At 46.5% G+C, this 16,396-nt stretch overlaps 2 protein-coding genes across 6 annotated transcripts in view; both read left to right on the top strand.

Moving 5' to 3' along the window:
• suco (SUN domain containing ossification factor) overlaps positions 1-8,383 on the top strand; it is a 39,621-nt gene extending 31,238 nt beyond the window's left edge. For 3 of the 5 annotated variants that reach the window (XM_076087432.1, XM_076087431.1, XM_076087429.1), the window contains 7 exons: positions 78-1,448; positions 1,559-1,646; positions 1,739-1,843; positions 2,231-2,385; positions 2,618-2,709; positions 4,045-4,100; positions 5,181-8,383. In XM_076087432.1, the coding sequence (XP_075943547.1) occupies positions 78-1,448; positions 1,559-1,646; positions 1,739-1,843; positions 2,231-2,385; positions 2,618-2,709; positions 4,045-4,100; positions 5,181-5,735 (2,422 nt within the window). In that variant the 3' untranslated portion in view covers positions 5,736-8,383. The remainder of the gene's footprint in view (positions 1-77; positions 1,449-1,558; positions 1,647-1,738; positions 1,844-2,230; positions 2,386-2,617; positions 2,710-4,044; positions 4,101-5,180) is intronic. The other 2 variants (XM_076087430.1, XM_076087433.1) reach the window with 2 other exon arrangements.
• An 881-nt stretch (positions 8,384-9,264) lies between these two features.
• Positions 9,265-15,652, top strand: mysm1 (Myb-like, SWIRM and MPN domains 1). Its single transcript, XM_076087434.1, has 20 exons — positions 9,265-9,376; positions 9,583-9,655; positions 9,798-9,868; positions 10,448-10,522; positions 10,608-10,692; positions 10,787-10,885; positions 11,069-11,600; positions 11,693-11,939; positions 12,019-12,149; positions 12,236-12,339; positions 12,436-12,513; positions 12,600-12,682; positions 12,762-12,816; positions 12,914-12,964; positions 13,336-13,410; positions 13,497-13,685; positions 13,982-14,114; positions 14,331-14,436; positions 14,887-14,944; positions 15,037-15,652. Exons 1-20 carry the CDS (start codon positions 9,321-9,323, stop codon positions 15,409-15,411), a joined length of 2,676 nt encoding a protein of 891 aa, XP_075943549.1. The 5' UTR covers positions 9,265-9,320; the 3' UTR covers positions 15,412-15,652.
• Positions 15,653-16,396: the final 744 nt, after the last annotated feature.

Here is a 16,396-nt window from a genome sequence, read left to right as displayed (position 1 = left end):
TGTTTTACGTCACTTTTCTTCTCCACAAAAGTCTCTGTTGATATGCTCCTAAATTAGTGTCTGTGTCTTTGGTCCAGACTGGAGCCGGCAGAGCCAGAACACCCTGCAATCCAAGAGGACTCTGCAGTCTCCAGTGACTCTTCCACACCTTCCCCCTCATCCCCCGACTCCCAGGAGGACAGAAAGATTGTCACGCTGGTGGAGGAGGAGGACGACGACGAAGAGCCCCGACAGTCTACCGTCACCCTGATGGAGGAGGAGGGAGAGGAGGAAGAGGAGGAGAAGAAAGAGGAGGCGACGCGGCGGGAGGCGGACAGGAACCAGTGGGAGAACCAGACCTACTGTCCTTTCTCCTCCTTCTCGCTGTCTCTGTCTTGCATGGCCACCCTGCCGGAGCTGCTCCACCGCTGGTGCTCCGCCAGGCTGGCCAAGGAGCGACTCCGCAGCCTGAGGCGGAGGCAGCTGGGCGCTCAGACACACCCCGACCCAAACACACCATCCCTCACATACACCCCCCCGCCGATCCCTGCCCCTGTTCCCACACCTCTCAAGGAAGCCCTCCCCCTCGCAGAAAAGGCTCCAGAGCCCGAGGTGCCTGTTCAGGGCCTAAGTGAGGGAAAAACCCTGGGTGAGGTGCACACCACGCATCCAAACGCTCACACCCCCGCTGAGGCACACACTCCAGAGCTCAACATCCTCCTAGAGCCAAGCAGAACAGCCACTATCCCCCCTCACAGCTTCTCTGACGCCCACAGCTCCCTGGCGTCGCCCACCCCGTCCCACGAGGAGGAGAAGCAGCTCCCTCCCATTAAAGACGCAGCCATCGACCCCGTCCCCACCCCACCCCTCCCAGCTGTCACTGTCCCAGAGACGCAGCAGGGCAGCAGCGCCACCCAAGCTCTTACTGGCAGCTCTCCCACACTTGCTGTAGCTTCTGAGACGGCCTCTGCCGGTGCTGTGGTTCCCCCCGTCAAGGAGCAGCCCGTTCAGTCTCTTCCCACTGCATCAAGGCCTGAGGACCTCCTCCCCCCTCCAACTGAACTACCAACAGCTCTCCCGCTGACTGACACCCACACAGACACAGTAAAGTCAGGTGCAGACGGTGGGGACTCTCAGAGACACAGTGTCCAGGCCTCTCAGACTCACGGGGAGCAGGGGGACTCTCTCGCTCCTACCGGGGAGCCCCACCGGGTGGAGGACGCGGTGGACGAGGACCTGTTGAGCACTAACGGGAACGTCCACCGGACAGCCACAGACTTCTATGCAGAGCTGCAGAACGGAGGGGATTATAACGGCGGGGCGATGCTGGGGAACGGCATGTTGTTGAACGGCGCGGTGCACGGATCCAACCAGAAGGAGAGCGTCTTCATGAGGCTGAACAACAGGATCAAAGCCCTGGAGATGAACATGAGTCTGTCAGGCAGATACCTGGAGGAGCTCAGCCAGAGGTAAGCCACAGGACACAGGGAGCCTTTTGAAGTGTAGCCTAATAACTACATAGCACTTCTCTCAAAACTGTGGAACGGTTCCTTACAAGGTTGTCATTTTTGCATTTCAGATACCGTAAACAGATGGAGGAGATGCAGAGAGCGTTCAATAAGACCATCATCAAACTGCAGAACACCTCCCGCATTGCTGAGGAGCAGGTCAGTTTACACGAAGGCCATGAGAGCAAGAGTCGTCGAAGCGTAAACCATAAACTAGTTGTCTGATAGTACGAGTAACTTGTGCTTCTCAGGACCAGAAGCAGACCGAGTCCATCCAGTTCCTGCAGAGCCAGCTGGAGAACGTCACTAGGCTGATGCTCAATCTCACCGCCACAGTCGGCCAGCTGCAGAGAGAGGTACCTGTAACCGCTGTATTGTCTACAGCTCACGTAGTGCTCACGGTCTGTTTATCGTATGCGTTTAGAGAGTTTGAGCTCTTCACGACACAAAATAAACGTGGTAGGTTTCCTGCTCGGAATGATCTCAGCAACGATGTGTTTGATGTCGTAAATGTACTGAAATTGAGTAGACGACATGGAACTAGTGCTGCACAGCACATCTGTGGAGTTAAACAGGGAAATGATCACGCGCCGTCTACCGAGGCTCTCGCTACGGCTCTTAAAGCTTAATGTTGGGAAAGGCTTTTATATGTATGTGCACAACATTGTGATCTGTTAAATGTCTGTGACTTTCAGACTTGCACAGCATCTTCACTGTCTCCCTGTTGAACTGCTCCTCTGCAGGTGTCTGACCGTCAGAGCTACCTGGTGGTCTCTCTGGTTCTGTGCCTGTCTCTGGGCCTCCTGCTGTGTCTGCAGTGCTGCCGCAGCGCCTCTCCCGCCCCCCTTCCCACCGCTGCTGCCCTCCCCAAGAGCAACCACTACCCCAGCCCCAAGAGGTTAGTCTCTGTCACACACACACACACACCACATATGAATAGGGCAATATAATTGTTCTCCCGTTCTCATCTCTGTCATCTTAAAGCCCTACACCCACTTTTTAAATAGAACGTATTGTGTAACTTCACGTGCTGTCTGCTTGTTTAAGGCAGTCGCTCCTGTCCTGCCACTAACTGTAGGAAGCTTGACGACGTAAACGACTTAAATGCCAAATCTAATTTTCCCCGTCAGATGCTTCTCCTCCTATGACGATATGAGCCTAAAGCGCAGGGTGACCTGTCCGCTTGTTCGCTCCAAGTCGTTCCACTTGTCCTCTACAGAAGGTAAGAGCCACTTCTGTTAACACACACACACACACACACACACACACACACACGCACTTTATAGTTCAGTCTCTCCTCCACCCTGCCCTCTGTTCTTCTGTCTAGTGTGTTTCTCCCTCTTCTTTTGTCATTGAAGCATAAAGCAGCTTTGAGGCTTGATACTAGTCATAGCTCATTGAGCGCTGCAGGGATGACGTCGTTTTAAGTTAGCATCGTCCTGGTTCCCTGACAAAAAACTGGATTCTGGATTAGAGCAGGAAATAAGCTCTGTGGGAAACAAACATTTATGATACTGACATGTTTTGTTTAACAGGATAATCTTCACAAATGAACGCCACCTTTTAATGATTTTTGAAGCGTAAATGATCAAGTAAAAAGCTAACATTAGGCTGCATAACTTTCACGTCACCACCACAAAGCTAAAGGAGGACTAGTGCTCTAGTGAGGACGTTCAGTCGTCTCATTTAGACACTTGTTAGTAACCGCATTGTTAAAGAGCCTCGACATGGACCAGAGGGTTTTCGTTCTCGTGTTAACCACAGTCCTTACCTCAGGCATCCAACCACAAACACTGTCAACAAACCCGTTGACTTCTAAGATCGAGGAACCGGATGTGCACAAATATGCTGATTTATTTAGGACTCATTCCTGCAGCACTCTATTGCAAAAAGAGCTTTTGTTTTCAAGCTAGCTGCGTCAGGCTGCTGCAGCTTTTACTGCTCAACTGCCCACATCCACGTCCACATCCTATCCCAATCCCTCTCCATTCTCTCCAGCTCTCATTCAGTCTCTGTCTCTGCTGTTTCCTCTCACACATGTTGCCTCTGCTCAGTGGCTGAGATATGCCCGGGTGTTGCCAGTGCAGCGAGCAGCAGCACAAGCCGACGGGGAGAAGCTGGTGCAGGCAGTAAAAGAATGAAACCTAAAACTCCCCCTGCTGTTCATTATCCCTCAGCTGTGTGTGTGTGTATATATATGTGTGTGTGGGTGAGTGGGTTTGCCCTTGAGGCTGAGAGGCTGTCATTGCCAGCTTGTGGCCACATGCAGACTCGAGGAGTGTAATAATAGAGCATGGTGCTTCGCTGGCTCATGGTAGACATTTGCAAGTAGTGATCGATAATAAATTAATGCTTTTTCTGTGATTTTAGCTTCACCCTAGTTGTTTGTTTTAGTCAAATCACTTGTGTACAATAAGCCATGATTATAATATGGATTTTTTTTGTTGCCGTTGCATCTTTTGATAAAACTACTTGCAAGGTCACTTCATGCTTGTTACATGTATGTATTCCTATTTGCCATTCCATCATTAACATGGCCCCTCTCTCCCCTCCCCAGTAGGTCCCGATGACTTGTACATTGTAGAACCTCTAAGGTTTTCTCCAGAGAAAAAGGTACAGTGTCTGTTTCCAACTGCTGCTGTTGGCCGTGTCGGCCGCCTTACTTTTCAAGTGCTCTCTGTGTGTTTCTTTGTTGTTGTTGTTGGTTTTTCTAGTGTCAGTCAGTCTGTACTATAAGTGTGCTAGAGCAGAGAATGGCTTCTTCGTCAGTCGCTGATTCTCTGTGGAGTAGCCGAGATAAGGGAGCAGCTGAACAGTGTTAAGATTCAGCCCACTCCAAAGGCCTGTTAACCACTTCTCTGCAGACACTGTCTTCATTGCAAGTCCTTCAAAATTAAAACGCGTCACAATGCCTCCTCTCCAGTTAAGACATTTGATGAGGTGATTTAAGCGTGGTTTATTGTGGACTTGTATCGTAACACAGCACTGATCAGTGTAGAGACTTTATTTAGATCAGGAAGCTTCTTATAATATTTCAGGGTTCCTATATGTCCTGGAAGTCGACCAATTTTCCTGTCATGGAAAATGAGAGAAAAAGTCAAATTTCCTGAAGATTGATTTCAATATTCTTCTGTTTTCCTTTAACTGAGAATGAAGTACTAGTCTATATTGTAGGGCTTCCCAAAACAGATATTACCTTCTGTTTAAGACTGTATTAACGGTCAAATGGTAGTTTATGGACCAGAGTATTTTGGTTCTGTTATGTTACTCCTGCATAGTAGCACATGCAGATTGGATGAGTTTACAACTTAAGTGGTCAAAAGTCTGAATAATATATTACATTATCCTATATATTAAATGTAACTGTGGTAGTTCTTATTATCTTATTTTATTCTATGATCAATTTCTAAGCCCGTAGGAGATGATTTTATAGATGAGTTCATAGACTACACGTCTTTTACATCAGACATCCACAGAGAGGAACGATCTCTAGAGAGCGTGGGAACCCTCTGACTAGTTTCCTCCTAATCCCAGATTCCATCACTCCTGTGAAACCTCCCCACCCTGATGTGACCGTAGTGTCGAGCACAAAAGTGGTTAATACGGCGTTGCACTATTAGATGCTTCTTTGCGTTCCCTGAATGTGTTTTGTTTTCATCATTCGCTCCTCCTGTCTTTGTGTTCTTTTTGTAGAAAAAGCGCTACAAGTCAAAGTCGTTGGACAAAGTTGAGATTCTGAATCTGGCCGATCCCTCGGCTCCGCTCACAAACGGGGGTCTAAACTGCAACGGCTTCCAGCCCTGCCTCCCTGCGCCTCCTCCCCCACCTCCACTACCTCCACCCGCTCCTTCTCTCCCGGCGCCTCCCCCTCCTCCCTCCACAGAGGAGGTGTCATCGCTGCCCACTTGCACCTCCAAGGAGTTCCCCTCAGAGACCAGCAGCTGCAGCTCGTCCACACACTCCGAGGAGTCCTACACGAGCCGCCTCCCCCCTCCCTCCCCCGTCCTCCCCTCCTCCGGTCTGTGCAATGGACTTCGCCTGCCTTTCTCCCTGCAGCAGCATCCCGCCAAGTCGCGTAAGGAGAGGCGCTCGGTGAAGCAGCGGAAGTCGCTGCAGACGGAGCTGCAGTTCCCCGCCATGCAGGGAGGGGGCGTGGCCTCTCTGCCCAGCCTGCAGCAGCTTATGAAGGGAAACAAGGACATCAGTGTCGGGACCATCAGGGTGACGGCGGTCACCGGACACGTCTGAACACTCACACTTTGACACAACTTTCTATTTCACTCACACACACACACACACACACACACCATAAAGGTAGCAGACGTGTGAGGAGGTGAGAATTAACTGCAACCCAAAGAACCACATTTCCCATGAGCACCCAGGCGCACCGTGGAACTGAAGTGGCTGCGGCGGCAGTAGCTCGACATCATCCGGTCCTCATCCACTCCCGTCAAAGAGCTGTTTACGGTTACGTGCCTTTATATCTGTTCTCTACCTTTTTAATGCTAAACATATGAAATTTAAAGACACTGTGGTGGAACATTAATGCAATGTGGTTTTTTTTTTTTTCTTAATGGATAAGCACATTGTCCCATGACAGTTGAGTACCAGTAAGTTTTTATCCCACTCATGAGCACAGTGAAGAGAGGTGCTGACCTCAGCTCTACGTTCCCACACAGGGGAGGAAGTATTAGGCTGCTCTGTAGGATGAAATGTGTCGTCGTGAGAGAGCTGTGAAGCGTGACAAACTAACGTCTCATCTTTATTTCCTTCTGTCTTTCATTGTCATTCATTTTTTATCAATTCTGTCTTCATATTACATCCTTAAACTCCTGCAGGTGTTTGTTATGGGACCAGAGCGTTCATCTTTCATTGTACACCAGACGCTCTCTCTCTCGCCCTCTCTCTCTCTCTCTCTCGCTCTCTCTCTCTTCCCCCAACCCCCCCCCCCCCCCCCCCGCCAGTCTCTTCCAAACCAACCACCAGAGCTGAATGAAGAACAGGATTTTTACATGTCCGAATGTGTTTAGTGTCCCGGTTAACCCTCGTAATTACAAAGACGATCGCAGCAGTTTGTGGATCCCACTAGTTTCACCATAAAACTGTCCTCACTCCGTTAGTTTGGGCTGGCCCCGAAGAGCTTGCTCACACATCGAATACAGAGAAATTGCACTTGTTACAGAGGATATTGTGACTGTGAGGAAGGTAAAGGCTTCAAACAGGCCAGAGGCAAAGCCACCGTGGAGGTTTATATCGTTTAGTTCCGTTATATTTCAATATTTCTCTCATCCATAGCTGAGCCATGCTCCTGTTTATTCTCAAACCATCATGGAGGCGATGCGTTTCCCTGTTCAGGGCACAGTGTACTGTAGGAGCACGTTAGGTTGCAGAGCTGAATGTTTACATTTGTGTCTCACACACACTCACACACATACACACCATACTGGGACCCTGCAGCCGAGTCTGACAGACCAGTTTTATTTATCTATTTATTTATTTAAAACGAACCCAGCTGGCTTGCCAGTCTCCCAGTCCTGTAGTTCATCCATGTGATAACGTTACGTAGAAATATCACAGTGAAACGCACTCGACCGCACTGACACTTTCTTCTTCTTTTGTTTATTTCTTTACATCTTAGCCTGACGTTATGGCAGCCCCCCCCCCCCCCCCCCCCCCCGAGTCTGTTTGATCGCAGTCACATGTCCTACCGCAATTTTTATTTTTTACACGATAATCACGAGAAAGTTGTTGGGATCGTCACACTGCTGCTTTTTGTTTCTGTTCAGAGCTGCTGGGTAGCAGACGTAGTGGAAAGGGCTGTAATGAGTGTTGGTTATCGTCTGATCACTAACCAAACCGGTTTTAAACACGCCGACATTCGGTTTAATGTTTAAGCAGCGTAGGTAGGGATGCGCATGTGAGAATTCATTTTTTTTTTAAAATAATAAAATGTATATTTTTCTTCATGTATGCAGTTTCTGACTGGCTCTGAGTGGTTGGACTTTTTTAAAGAGATTATTTTCTTCTGCCTCTCAAAAGGGCATCGTTGCCTCTCCTGACCAGCTTCCACAGCTCCTCTTCCTCTTTTACATATCTTCATCCACCGAGGTCGCCTCTGGCCACCATTGCACGACTTTTCTGTGACTGACGTTTTAATATATACCTGCTTTTATCAGCCACTCTTTAACGTGTGTTCCCATTATGGAGCTTTAAACGCTTTCATCTTCACGCCTGCTTTTTTCCCCCCCTGATCTGTGCATCCTCTCTCATTGTACTCATTTTTTTATTTTTTTTTATTTTTTCCCCCCTTGTCACGGCTCTTTGACTTCACGTGGTCGCCCCACCTTTGAATGACTCTTTTGTGAGGAGACGGATGTGAATGGTCTAATAAAGGGAACGCAGCGGAGATGGGTGAATGTGGAACACTATTAATGTGATTCTGTATGTTCCACAAATCATGAGTTGGGTTTTTTACCCTTTTTTTTTTTTTTTTTTTTTTTTTTTTCTTCTTTGAATGTGTACGATCTTATGTTTGTGTGTGTGTAAACCTGTATGCATGTGAGGATTTATTTGTTGATCTCATGTATGTGTGTGTGTTTGTCTGTGTTATGAGAAAGACTACTTTGAATCTACTTATCCCGTAACACAGCGACGAGGGAGAACGCCCTCGGAGAGAAATTCTAGGAGCGCAGTGCACTTTGAATGACTCCTCATGCCTTTTTTTTTTTTTACCTTATATGCCAAGTGCTATCTCTTCTCTCTCTCACTCTTTCTCTGTGTGATTAACTCTGAAGAGCTGCACAGTATTTTTTGAGCAGGAGTGAGTTACTACAAAACTGTAGTGCCATTAGAAACTGTGAATTTCTAAATAAAACCTTTTTTTTTGTTGTCTCAAACGTTTGTCTTTTATTGTTGGTGTCTTCATATTTAGCCTTTACTGTTCGTTTATCATCAATCAGTCTTGAATCAGACCTAGTTTGTAAAGGAAAAGGTAAAATATGATAAATGGAACAACTTTTATGGGATAAAAGGCGTCTTCATCAGCAGCATTGTGCAGGTTCATATTACTCCTGCTGGTGGTTAAAGCTGAACACACTTCAGTATTTAGGTCATGCAGGAGACGCAAATACTTCTCCCCGCAGATATTATACTACAGGACACTAAACAAAATGTAGGAAACCATTGGATGGTGCCTGTGGTGCATGTTATCTTTTCGAAGTTTTTTTTCTCGTTGCAGAAATCTCCACTTCAGCTGCTCTTGCATACACCAAATGTTGTAGTTAAATTTTTTAACCATATTATATTAGTGACATTACACAAATATAAAGCTGGAGTTTAATCTGTGATCCGTCTTCACTGTTGTATGATATATTATTATATTATACTGAATTGCTTGTGAGGGTGACAAAAATAAGATGTTCTCACGTGTTTGTCAAAGTGTTATTTACTGCTTTTTTTCATGTTGGAATAAAGGTTAAATATTTAACTGCAACGTAGTAATATGTGTTTGATACCTTAAATTGTTTGCATTAACTCATACTGGGATGTTTGCTGAAATTGATTGGATGTGGCACAGCCCTACCTAGAACATTTCCACCAGCCGCCACTGTAGTAGCAGTAGTAGTAGTAATAGTATTAGTATTAGCAGTAGCAGTTGTGGTAGTGGTAGTGGTGGTAGTAGAAGTAGCAGTAGCGGTAGTGTTAGTAGGTGCTAGTTAATCGTGTTAGTTCATCCCACCACCAGGTGTCGCTGTGAGCAGAGCAGAGCGCTGTTTTTCCTCCGGCGCTCTCGCGCTCTCGCTCTCTCTCCGTTGTTTACGTTTATCCGACAACATGGAGGACGAGGTGGATGTTGACATCGAGGGAGACGAGTTTGACGACAGTATTCGGTGAGAATATTGCCTGTTTCTGATGAATTAACGCTCACACGGTGCGCTGGTCCTGTGTGCTGTCGTCCACACTAATCTACGGAGACCTGCTCGTTGTTCTTTAGTCCCACGTAGCGGTCTACAGCGGCGGTTAGCTGCTCTGTGGGTCTCCATGGACTGATGGGAGTCCTCCTCGGCCCTTATCGTGTCTTTTCTCTCTGTTTCAGTGAGCTGGACGGAGGAGGTCTAGTCCCGGAGCAGTTCATCCAGTCCGGATGGAAGAGCAGCGCGGGGATACTGGTACGAGTTCACTAGGCTAACTGACTCCTGTGTGGCTGTTGATGCTTGTGTTGTTGTAGTTGACTCTCTCTCTCTGTGTGTGTGTGTGTGTGTGTGTGTGTGTGTGTGTGTCTCTGTCTCTGTCTCTGTCTCTGTTGTGCAGCCATGGCAGCTGGACAGCTCCATCAGTCCGGAGAACAGGGAGGTGATCGAGAGGATGCTGCTGGAGGAACAGTATCCTTTTCACTGGCCCTCAAACGCACCACACACACACACACACGTTTGTAAACGACAGTGTCGTAATGGCTGCAGAGTCTTTTAAGTGTCTTTACTGCAGACCTGATGGACGACAGAGCCAGTGACGTATCGACATATACAGTAAACATTTATAAATTATGTAAAACTGGGCCTAGTTTCTAGCTGTTTTATTATTTGCGTTTTCAAAATGAAAGGCTCTTTGCTCTTTTAAAGGGTGGCATTATATCAGTGGCATAAAATCGTCTTAAAATTAAAATAATATCGTTTATTGCAATTTTAATAGATCCTGTATTGTCCAATGCAGAGACTATGAGAGGTGAGATGCTAAGGAATGACTTGTCTTGACAAATATTGATGATTTTAATAAAGCTCCTCCCAGTGAGCATTAAGTAACTAATTGTAGAAATTAAAGACATAAAATAAAGAGAGAACGAGTGTAAACAAATTATAAAGATTAATGATGAACACATTCATTTATCTTTTAAAGAGTCGTTTATCAGATAATTGCTTGTGACATTCTGTATTAAAGGTGTTGGTCCTGAACTAAGCTTGTAGATACTACCTGACAGGTGAGGGGATTCCGGACCACATTTGGGAAAGTGATGCAGACAACAAGCCCAAAGTGAAGAAGTGAGTCAAACCTTTCTTTAGCATTCACACCAACAGTTGTTAGCATTTTGCTGTACGTCACACTTTTGTCTCATCGGGTGTTCAGGTCTCCGGCCAAGACGTCGGCCTCGGGCTCCGGCTCCTCCACTCGCTGGTCCAAACAGGAGAAAGACCTGTTTGAGGAAGGACTGGTGAGCTCTTGGTGCTTGTGTTTACAGGCCTTTGACATGTTAATTTGTGAGCGTATTGTCCAAAAATAACCAGGTGTGTGTTTGTTTTCTGCAGGCTCAGTTTGGTCGAAGGTGGACTAAGATTGCCAAGTTGGTCGGCAGCCGTTCCATTTTTCAGGTCAAGAGTTATGCCCGACAGTATTTCAAACACAAGGTGAGACCTGCTTTTACTTTCACATGTTCCAGTCTGTTAATACGAGCCTAACCGTGGTCGTTCCTCAGTGCTCAAACTCTTTCACAACCAGAAACGCATTCCTCAGGACGGCCTGGGAAATAAGAAATGTGAAAACGAACAAACTCTTTCGTCATCTGTGCATGCTTTTTTTGTTTTTTTCAGACTACATCAGAACCCAGAGCTGCAGCTCCCTCTGCTGGTCCCGAGCCACACTTACAGCCTCCTCAGCCCACCTCCAGTCAGGCGTCCGCTCTGACAAACACTGTCCGCATAGAGAAGCTCTCCGATGAAGAGGACGAGGAGGTGGACATCACCGATGATCTGAGCGACGACGGAGACGACGCCGGCGGTGACGACGGACCGCCGGCTGAGCTCAGAACTGACCTCTGTGAGCCGGAGCGTGATGTCCAGACGGACACAGAGGAGCAGGAAGAGCCAGGTCTGCCTGAGACGAAGGACCGACTCGGCCACACCTCGCTGTCTCCGCAAAGTCCTCGACCCTCGTCTTCCCTCCCTTCCTCGGAGAAGACCGTTGTGACCGGGCTGGACGAGAGAGAGCCACCCCCTCCAAAAAACCCTCAGACGGCAGCTCAGAAAGACTCGGAGCAGATGACGGATGACAACGAAGAAGTCTCCCAGTCTGAGAGCCCAGCACAGACTGGTCAACTGGAGGAGGCCAGTAGTGACGACACAGGTGAGACTCAACACCTACTGTCTTTATAACCCACCCCATGATGAGGATTTTTTTTACTCTTGTGTTACATTGTGTTCGTATTTGCTGCCCAGATTGTGCTGATAGGACTGAGCAGAGTCCAGCTGATGGGCCAGAAGAAGACCAGGAGGAGGAGGAGGAAGAGGAGGAGGATGAGGATGACGAAGAAGAGGAGCTCAAGGTGCCTGAGCAGGAAATAGAGATGGACATGGAGGCCATCACTGAGGAGGAGAAACAAGCTATCCCAGAGTTCTTTGAGGGACGACCGTCCAAGACCCCTGAAAGATACCTTAAGATCCGAAACTACATCCTGGATCAGTGGTAAAACTTCAAACTGTCCGGGAACGTTTGTCAACCACAGCTCTGCAGAAAAATGTCTTACTTTTTTTTTGTTCTTCAGGTTGAGGAGCAAGCCCAGGTACCTGAACAAGACGTCAGTCCGGCCTGGACTGAAGAACTGCGGAGACGTCAACTGCATCGGGAGAATACACACCTACCTGGAGCTCATCGGAGCCATCAACTTCAACTGCGGTAACTTCACTGAGCTGAATTTTGCTGCTCTTTTTCTTAAGTCTGGCTTCCCTTTTTCATTTGGAGCCATACCTCTTCTCTCACAGAGCAAGCGGTCTACAATCGCCCAAAGGTGGTGGACCGCTCCAAGCACAAGGAGGGCAGAGATGTCATTGAGGCCTACCAGCTCGCCCAGAGACTGCAGAGCATGGTAGGTACCCAGAAACTCCTCAAAACTCCCATAAAACACACCCGACCTCAAGAATGTAAAACCTCGAGCTAACTGCCGATTGGCTGCACGTTTCAGCGGACCAGGAAGCGGCGCGTGCGGGACACGTGGGGAAACTGGTGCGACTCTAAAGATTTGGAGGGACAGACGTACGAGGTGTGGACACTTTGAGATAAAAATGCAACCGTGCAGCAAACAGCTGATCGTTCACATGAACACATTTACTGATCCTGTGTCCTCAGCATCTCAGTGCGGAGGAACTCGCCCTGCGGAGAGAAGAGATGAAGAGGCAGCCTAAACCCTGCAAGGTCTCACGGTTCAGAGGGTGAGCATGATGGATTCATTATATAATTATATCATTTTATATTCATTTATATGTGTAACTATTTACGGTCTTCTTTTAGGTCTTTTGATCCCTTCCAGTTGATTCCCTGCAGGTCTTTTGGAGAGGATGTGCAGGTCAGTGGCCGTTTATCCGTCATTCAGTCATCAGCAGTACAATGTCTCTTTGTTAGTTTGATAAGGATTAAAAGCTCTCCTTTGCTGTTCTTCCCAGGAACCATTCCAGGTTATTGTGTGTGCAGAGACTCTTCTCATAATGGACATGGTATGCTTTACACACAACCAGCTGAATGTACTCTCCCCTTTGTATCACGTGTAAGGAGGGCTGGCCGATACTTCACTATGATCCTTTATCGTCTTTCAATGGAATCATATGGTGAAGAAATCCTTCATGGAGACATCTTCAGACACAGTTAAATGATCTTAATTGATAATAACAAGCACATATTAACACTCATTTCTCAGAAAATCTGATCATTTTGTACTAGATTTCTTAATTAAATGAGAAAATACTCATTTGTCAAGTATTTAATTAGTATACTATTGTGATTTTGGCCATATTGCCCCGCCCTAGCTGCAAGCCTGTCATTCATTTATTATCATTAATGGTATTCTAATGTGTGTTGTGATTGTCAGCATGCCCACGTGTCACGGGGGGAAGTCATCGGCCTGCTCGGTGGAACCTTCAATGAGGAGCAGAGAGTGTTAAAGGTAGAGAACGGAGTGGAAAGCAACACTTTATTTCTTCTTTGTGTTACTGTGTACAGCAGTCTGTGTGTTCTGTGTGTTCTGTGCAGATCTGTGCAGCAGAGCCGTGCAACAGTGTGAGCACGGGTCTGCAGTGTGAGATGGACCCGCTGTCTCAGACGCAGGCCTGCGACGTGCTGTCGTCTCTGGGCCTCAGCGTGGTGGGCTGGTACCACTCGCATCCGACCTTCCACCCAAACCCTTCAGTACGGGACATAAACACGCAGGACCAGTTCCAGGTAAGAGCGGTCCGTCAAAGAAGTCCCACTGGTTTAATAGGTCTTGGTTACACTTGTTGATTTAGCGTAGCTTTAGCGTTAGCTTTGTCAATAACATGTTTAGTAATACTACAGGGAGGAAGAGGACTTTTATTGCGACGAATTTACAGGAAATTTAATGTGTTTCACCGGCTGTTTCTTATATTTGATCACTGTCTGATCCAGCAGGTTTTTATTGACGCGTGACATTGAAAGGAGGAGTTTGAACGTTCTGGTTTGAATGTGTGATCTGATTTCCTCTGACCTGGTTGTTCCAGAGTTACTTCTCTCGTGGCGGAGCCCCCTTCATCGGGATGATCGTGAGCCCGTACGACCCGGCCAACCCCTCCCCCCACTCCCAAACTACCTGCTTGTTGGTGAAAGAGAGCCAGGAGCCTTCAGGCCCACAGAGTGTGTTACACACACACACACACACACACACACACACAAAAAGACATGATTCAAAACTTCAAAACAGTTAAGATCAAGAGGCTTTGAAATCCAGCTGATAATGTAGGTCAGTGATTTCATCACACAGTAGCACAGTTTATCCTCTGGCTGAGTCTCTCTCTCTCTCTCGCTCTCGCTCTCGCTCTCGCTCTCTCTCCCCCCCCCCTCCCCCTCCAGAGCTGCCCTACAGATTCGACTTCCTGTCATCACAAGACATTCCAGACTGGGAACAGACGCTGAGGAGAGCTCAGTGGATCATCTACAAATACTGTCAAACAGCCGGGTGAGTGGAAACCGAGTCCTGACCAAGGCTGGAATAGTTTGGAATCCTTTTTATTCTAGTTTAGTTATAGTTAGTCTTCAGAGTGAGTTTGTTAAGTTTAGTTTAAGTTTTTCAGAAAGTTTTAGTTTTATCCTGGCCAAAATAATTGCGATTCCCGATATTATCCCGATAATCACCAAAATATGCTTAAAACTCTTAAAACATACTGGAATTACTTTACCTTTCCTGTTTGTGTAGAAACAAATATCTCTATTGCGTCACAGACAGGACACGCGTCTTTTTAGTGAAACACAAACAATCAACTTGTTGTGAGTTGTTTCTTTTTATCATGAGCCAAGATAAAAAAATTCTATATTGCCCAATTCCTAATAATTAGTTTTAGTTTGTCTTGGTTAGGGCGAGGTAACTGTTTTAAAGATGAAGCATCTAAACTGTTCCTTCTTCTTCTAGGAGTGTGCAGATGGAGAGATTTTTCCGGAAAGACTCCCATCTCACCTGTCTGGAGAAGGTCCGTTCACACATCCCAGTGTTCCCTGTTCTGCAGTTTTATTTTCTCTGTCTCATTTCACTGTACCTCTTCCACCTGGCCCCTCCCCTTAGATGCTGTCGTCTCTGGCCAGGTACATGGAGCCCCTGCCGGATGAGGAGGGAGACCCCTTCCTCACCCGGATCCAGGCCCTTTTCCAGGCCGACTTCATTGCCCAGGAGCAACCGTCTGACCAGGAAGAGGAAGAGTCTTTGAATCCCTCACACAGACCGGTGGACCTGGATGACTTTGCTTTTGACGAGCTGCTCAGTGAGGAGAAGCCTCCGGAGGGAGGAAGAGGAGGAGGAGGAGAAGGCGGCTCTGATCCAGACTCTGGCAGAGCTTCAGACACCAGCGTACAAACCACAGACTCACAGTTTGAGACAAACAGCAGCACAGTTTTACATCTGGGCTCTGTGTTGTCGAGTGAACACGACTATTTACTGTGATGGACGACGTATCTCACCCTGCTTGTGCTTAAACAATATTTAACGCAGCAAAAGCTTTACGATAAGGTTTTGTATCAGTATTACCAACTTACTCATTCAGTTTTTGACATTTTGTTATTTTATGTTCAATGCTTTAACCAAAAAACTAGAAAGAAAGAGAAAGATTTGTGTTATTGGGGAGAAAAAGTTTCTCAGTTCTGCAGGTTTCATTTAAACAGGAAAATAAAAATAGATTTATATATTTTGGCCTCTTGTTTTATGTTATATTTGTGTAATGGTTTGATAACCCGATACATCTTAGTTACAGTGCTTTTAAATGCTGTCGTTTTTGACCAAAATGTCTAAAATAGAAGTCACACCTTCGCTGTTTTCTTTTCCGTCAAAGGAAAATGCTTAGCTTCTATGGTAGTACGTTTATTTTTGTTAAAATTGTCTACCTGGATTCATCATTAGTAGGTGAACCCTTGGCTTTTTCATTTTTAACGGTTCGATCATTTTCTCTGTTATTGCATTTGGCATACATTTTGGCATGGGCGTAAGTTTTACCTCATCTCCTGAATAATAAGTCAATGATAATAAAGTCTGTAGCCAAAACACAGATGATCAGACCCTAAATGTCCCCATTGAAACCTATTAAAAAAAGGACAATCTTTAATCCCAAATCCATTACATCATAAAATCATTTATTCCAACATATCAGACTTTCAATCTCGAGCCCTGGCTTCAAAGTTGCACTTTTTTCCACCAGATTGAGTGCTGCTGTATTTAGGAGCACTGCAGTGTTTCATGCATAAAAAGCGAAGTTGTTGCCAATCATTGACATCCCAGACTGAAAAAAATAGCATTTAGTGCACAGAAAATAATTAAGTTTTGTGGGGGGGTTAATGACAACTGTGGCGTTACGTAAGCAACATTTAAAAGGGTTAGAATTCTGAAATTAAATTAATTTTTGGTCCTTTTTAAGTGAGGCACAAAGGCTAATAAT

The sequence above is a fragment of the Anarhichas minor genome, unplaced genomic scaffold (genome assembly GCF_050575085.1).
Source record: "Anarhichas minor isolate MPS153535 unplaced genomic scaffold, ASM5057508v1 ptg000010l, whole genome shotgun sequence".
Taxonomy (NCBI): domain Eukaryota; kingdom Metazoa; phylum Chordata; class Actinopteri; order Perciformes; family Anarhichadidae; genus Anarhichas; species Anarhichas minor.
This window is presented reverse-complemented; position numbering and strand designations above follow the sequence as displayed.

Bases quoted from the DNA above. Each gene is read 5' to 3' on its own strand.
- mysm1 (XM_076087434.1), top strand. From the start codon at position 9,321: ATGGAGGACGAGGTGGATGTTGACATCGAGGGAGACGAGTTTGACGAC. The intron at 11,940-12,018 runs GTAAAACTTCAA...TTTGTTCTTCAG, and splicing joins AACTACATCCTGGATCAGTG to GTTGAGGAGCAAGCCCAGGT. The intron at 14,437-14,886 runs GTGAGTGGAAAC...TTCTTCTTCTAG, and splicing joins AAATACTGTCAAACAGCCGG to GAGTGTGCAGATGGAGAGAT.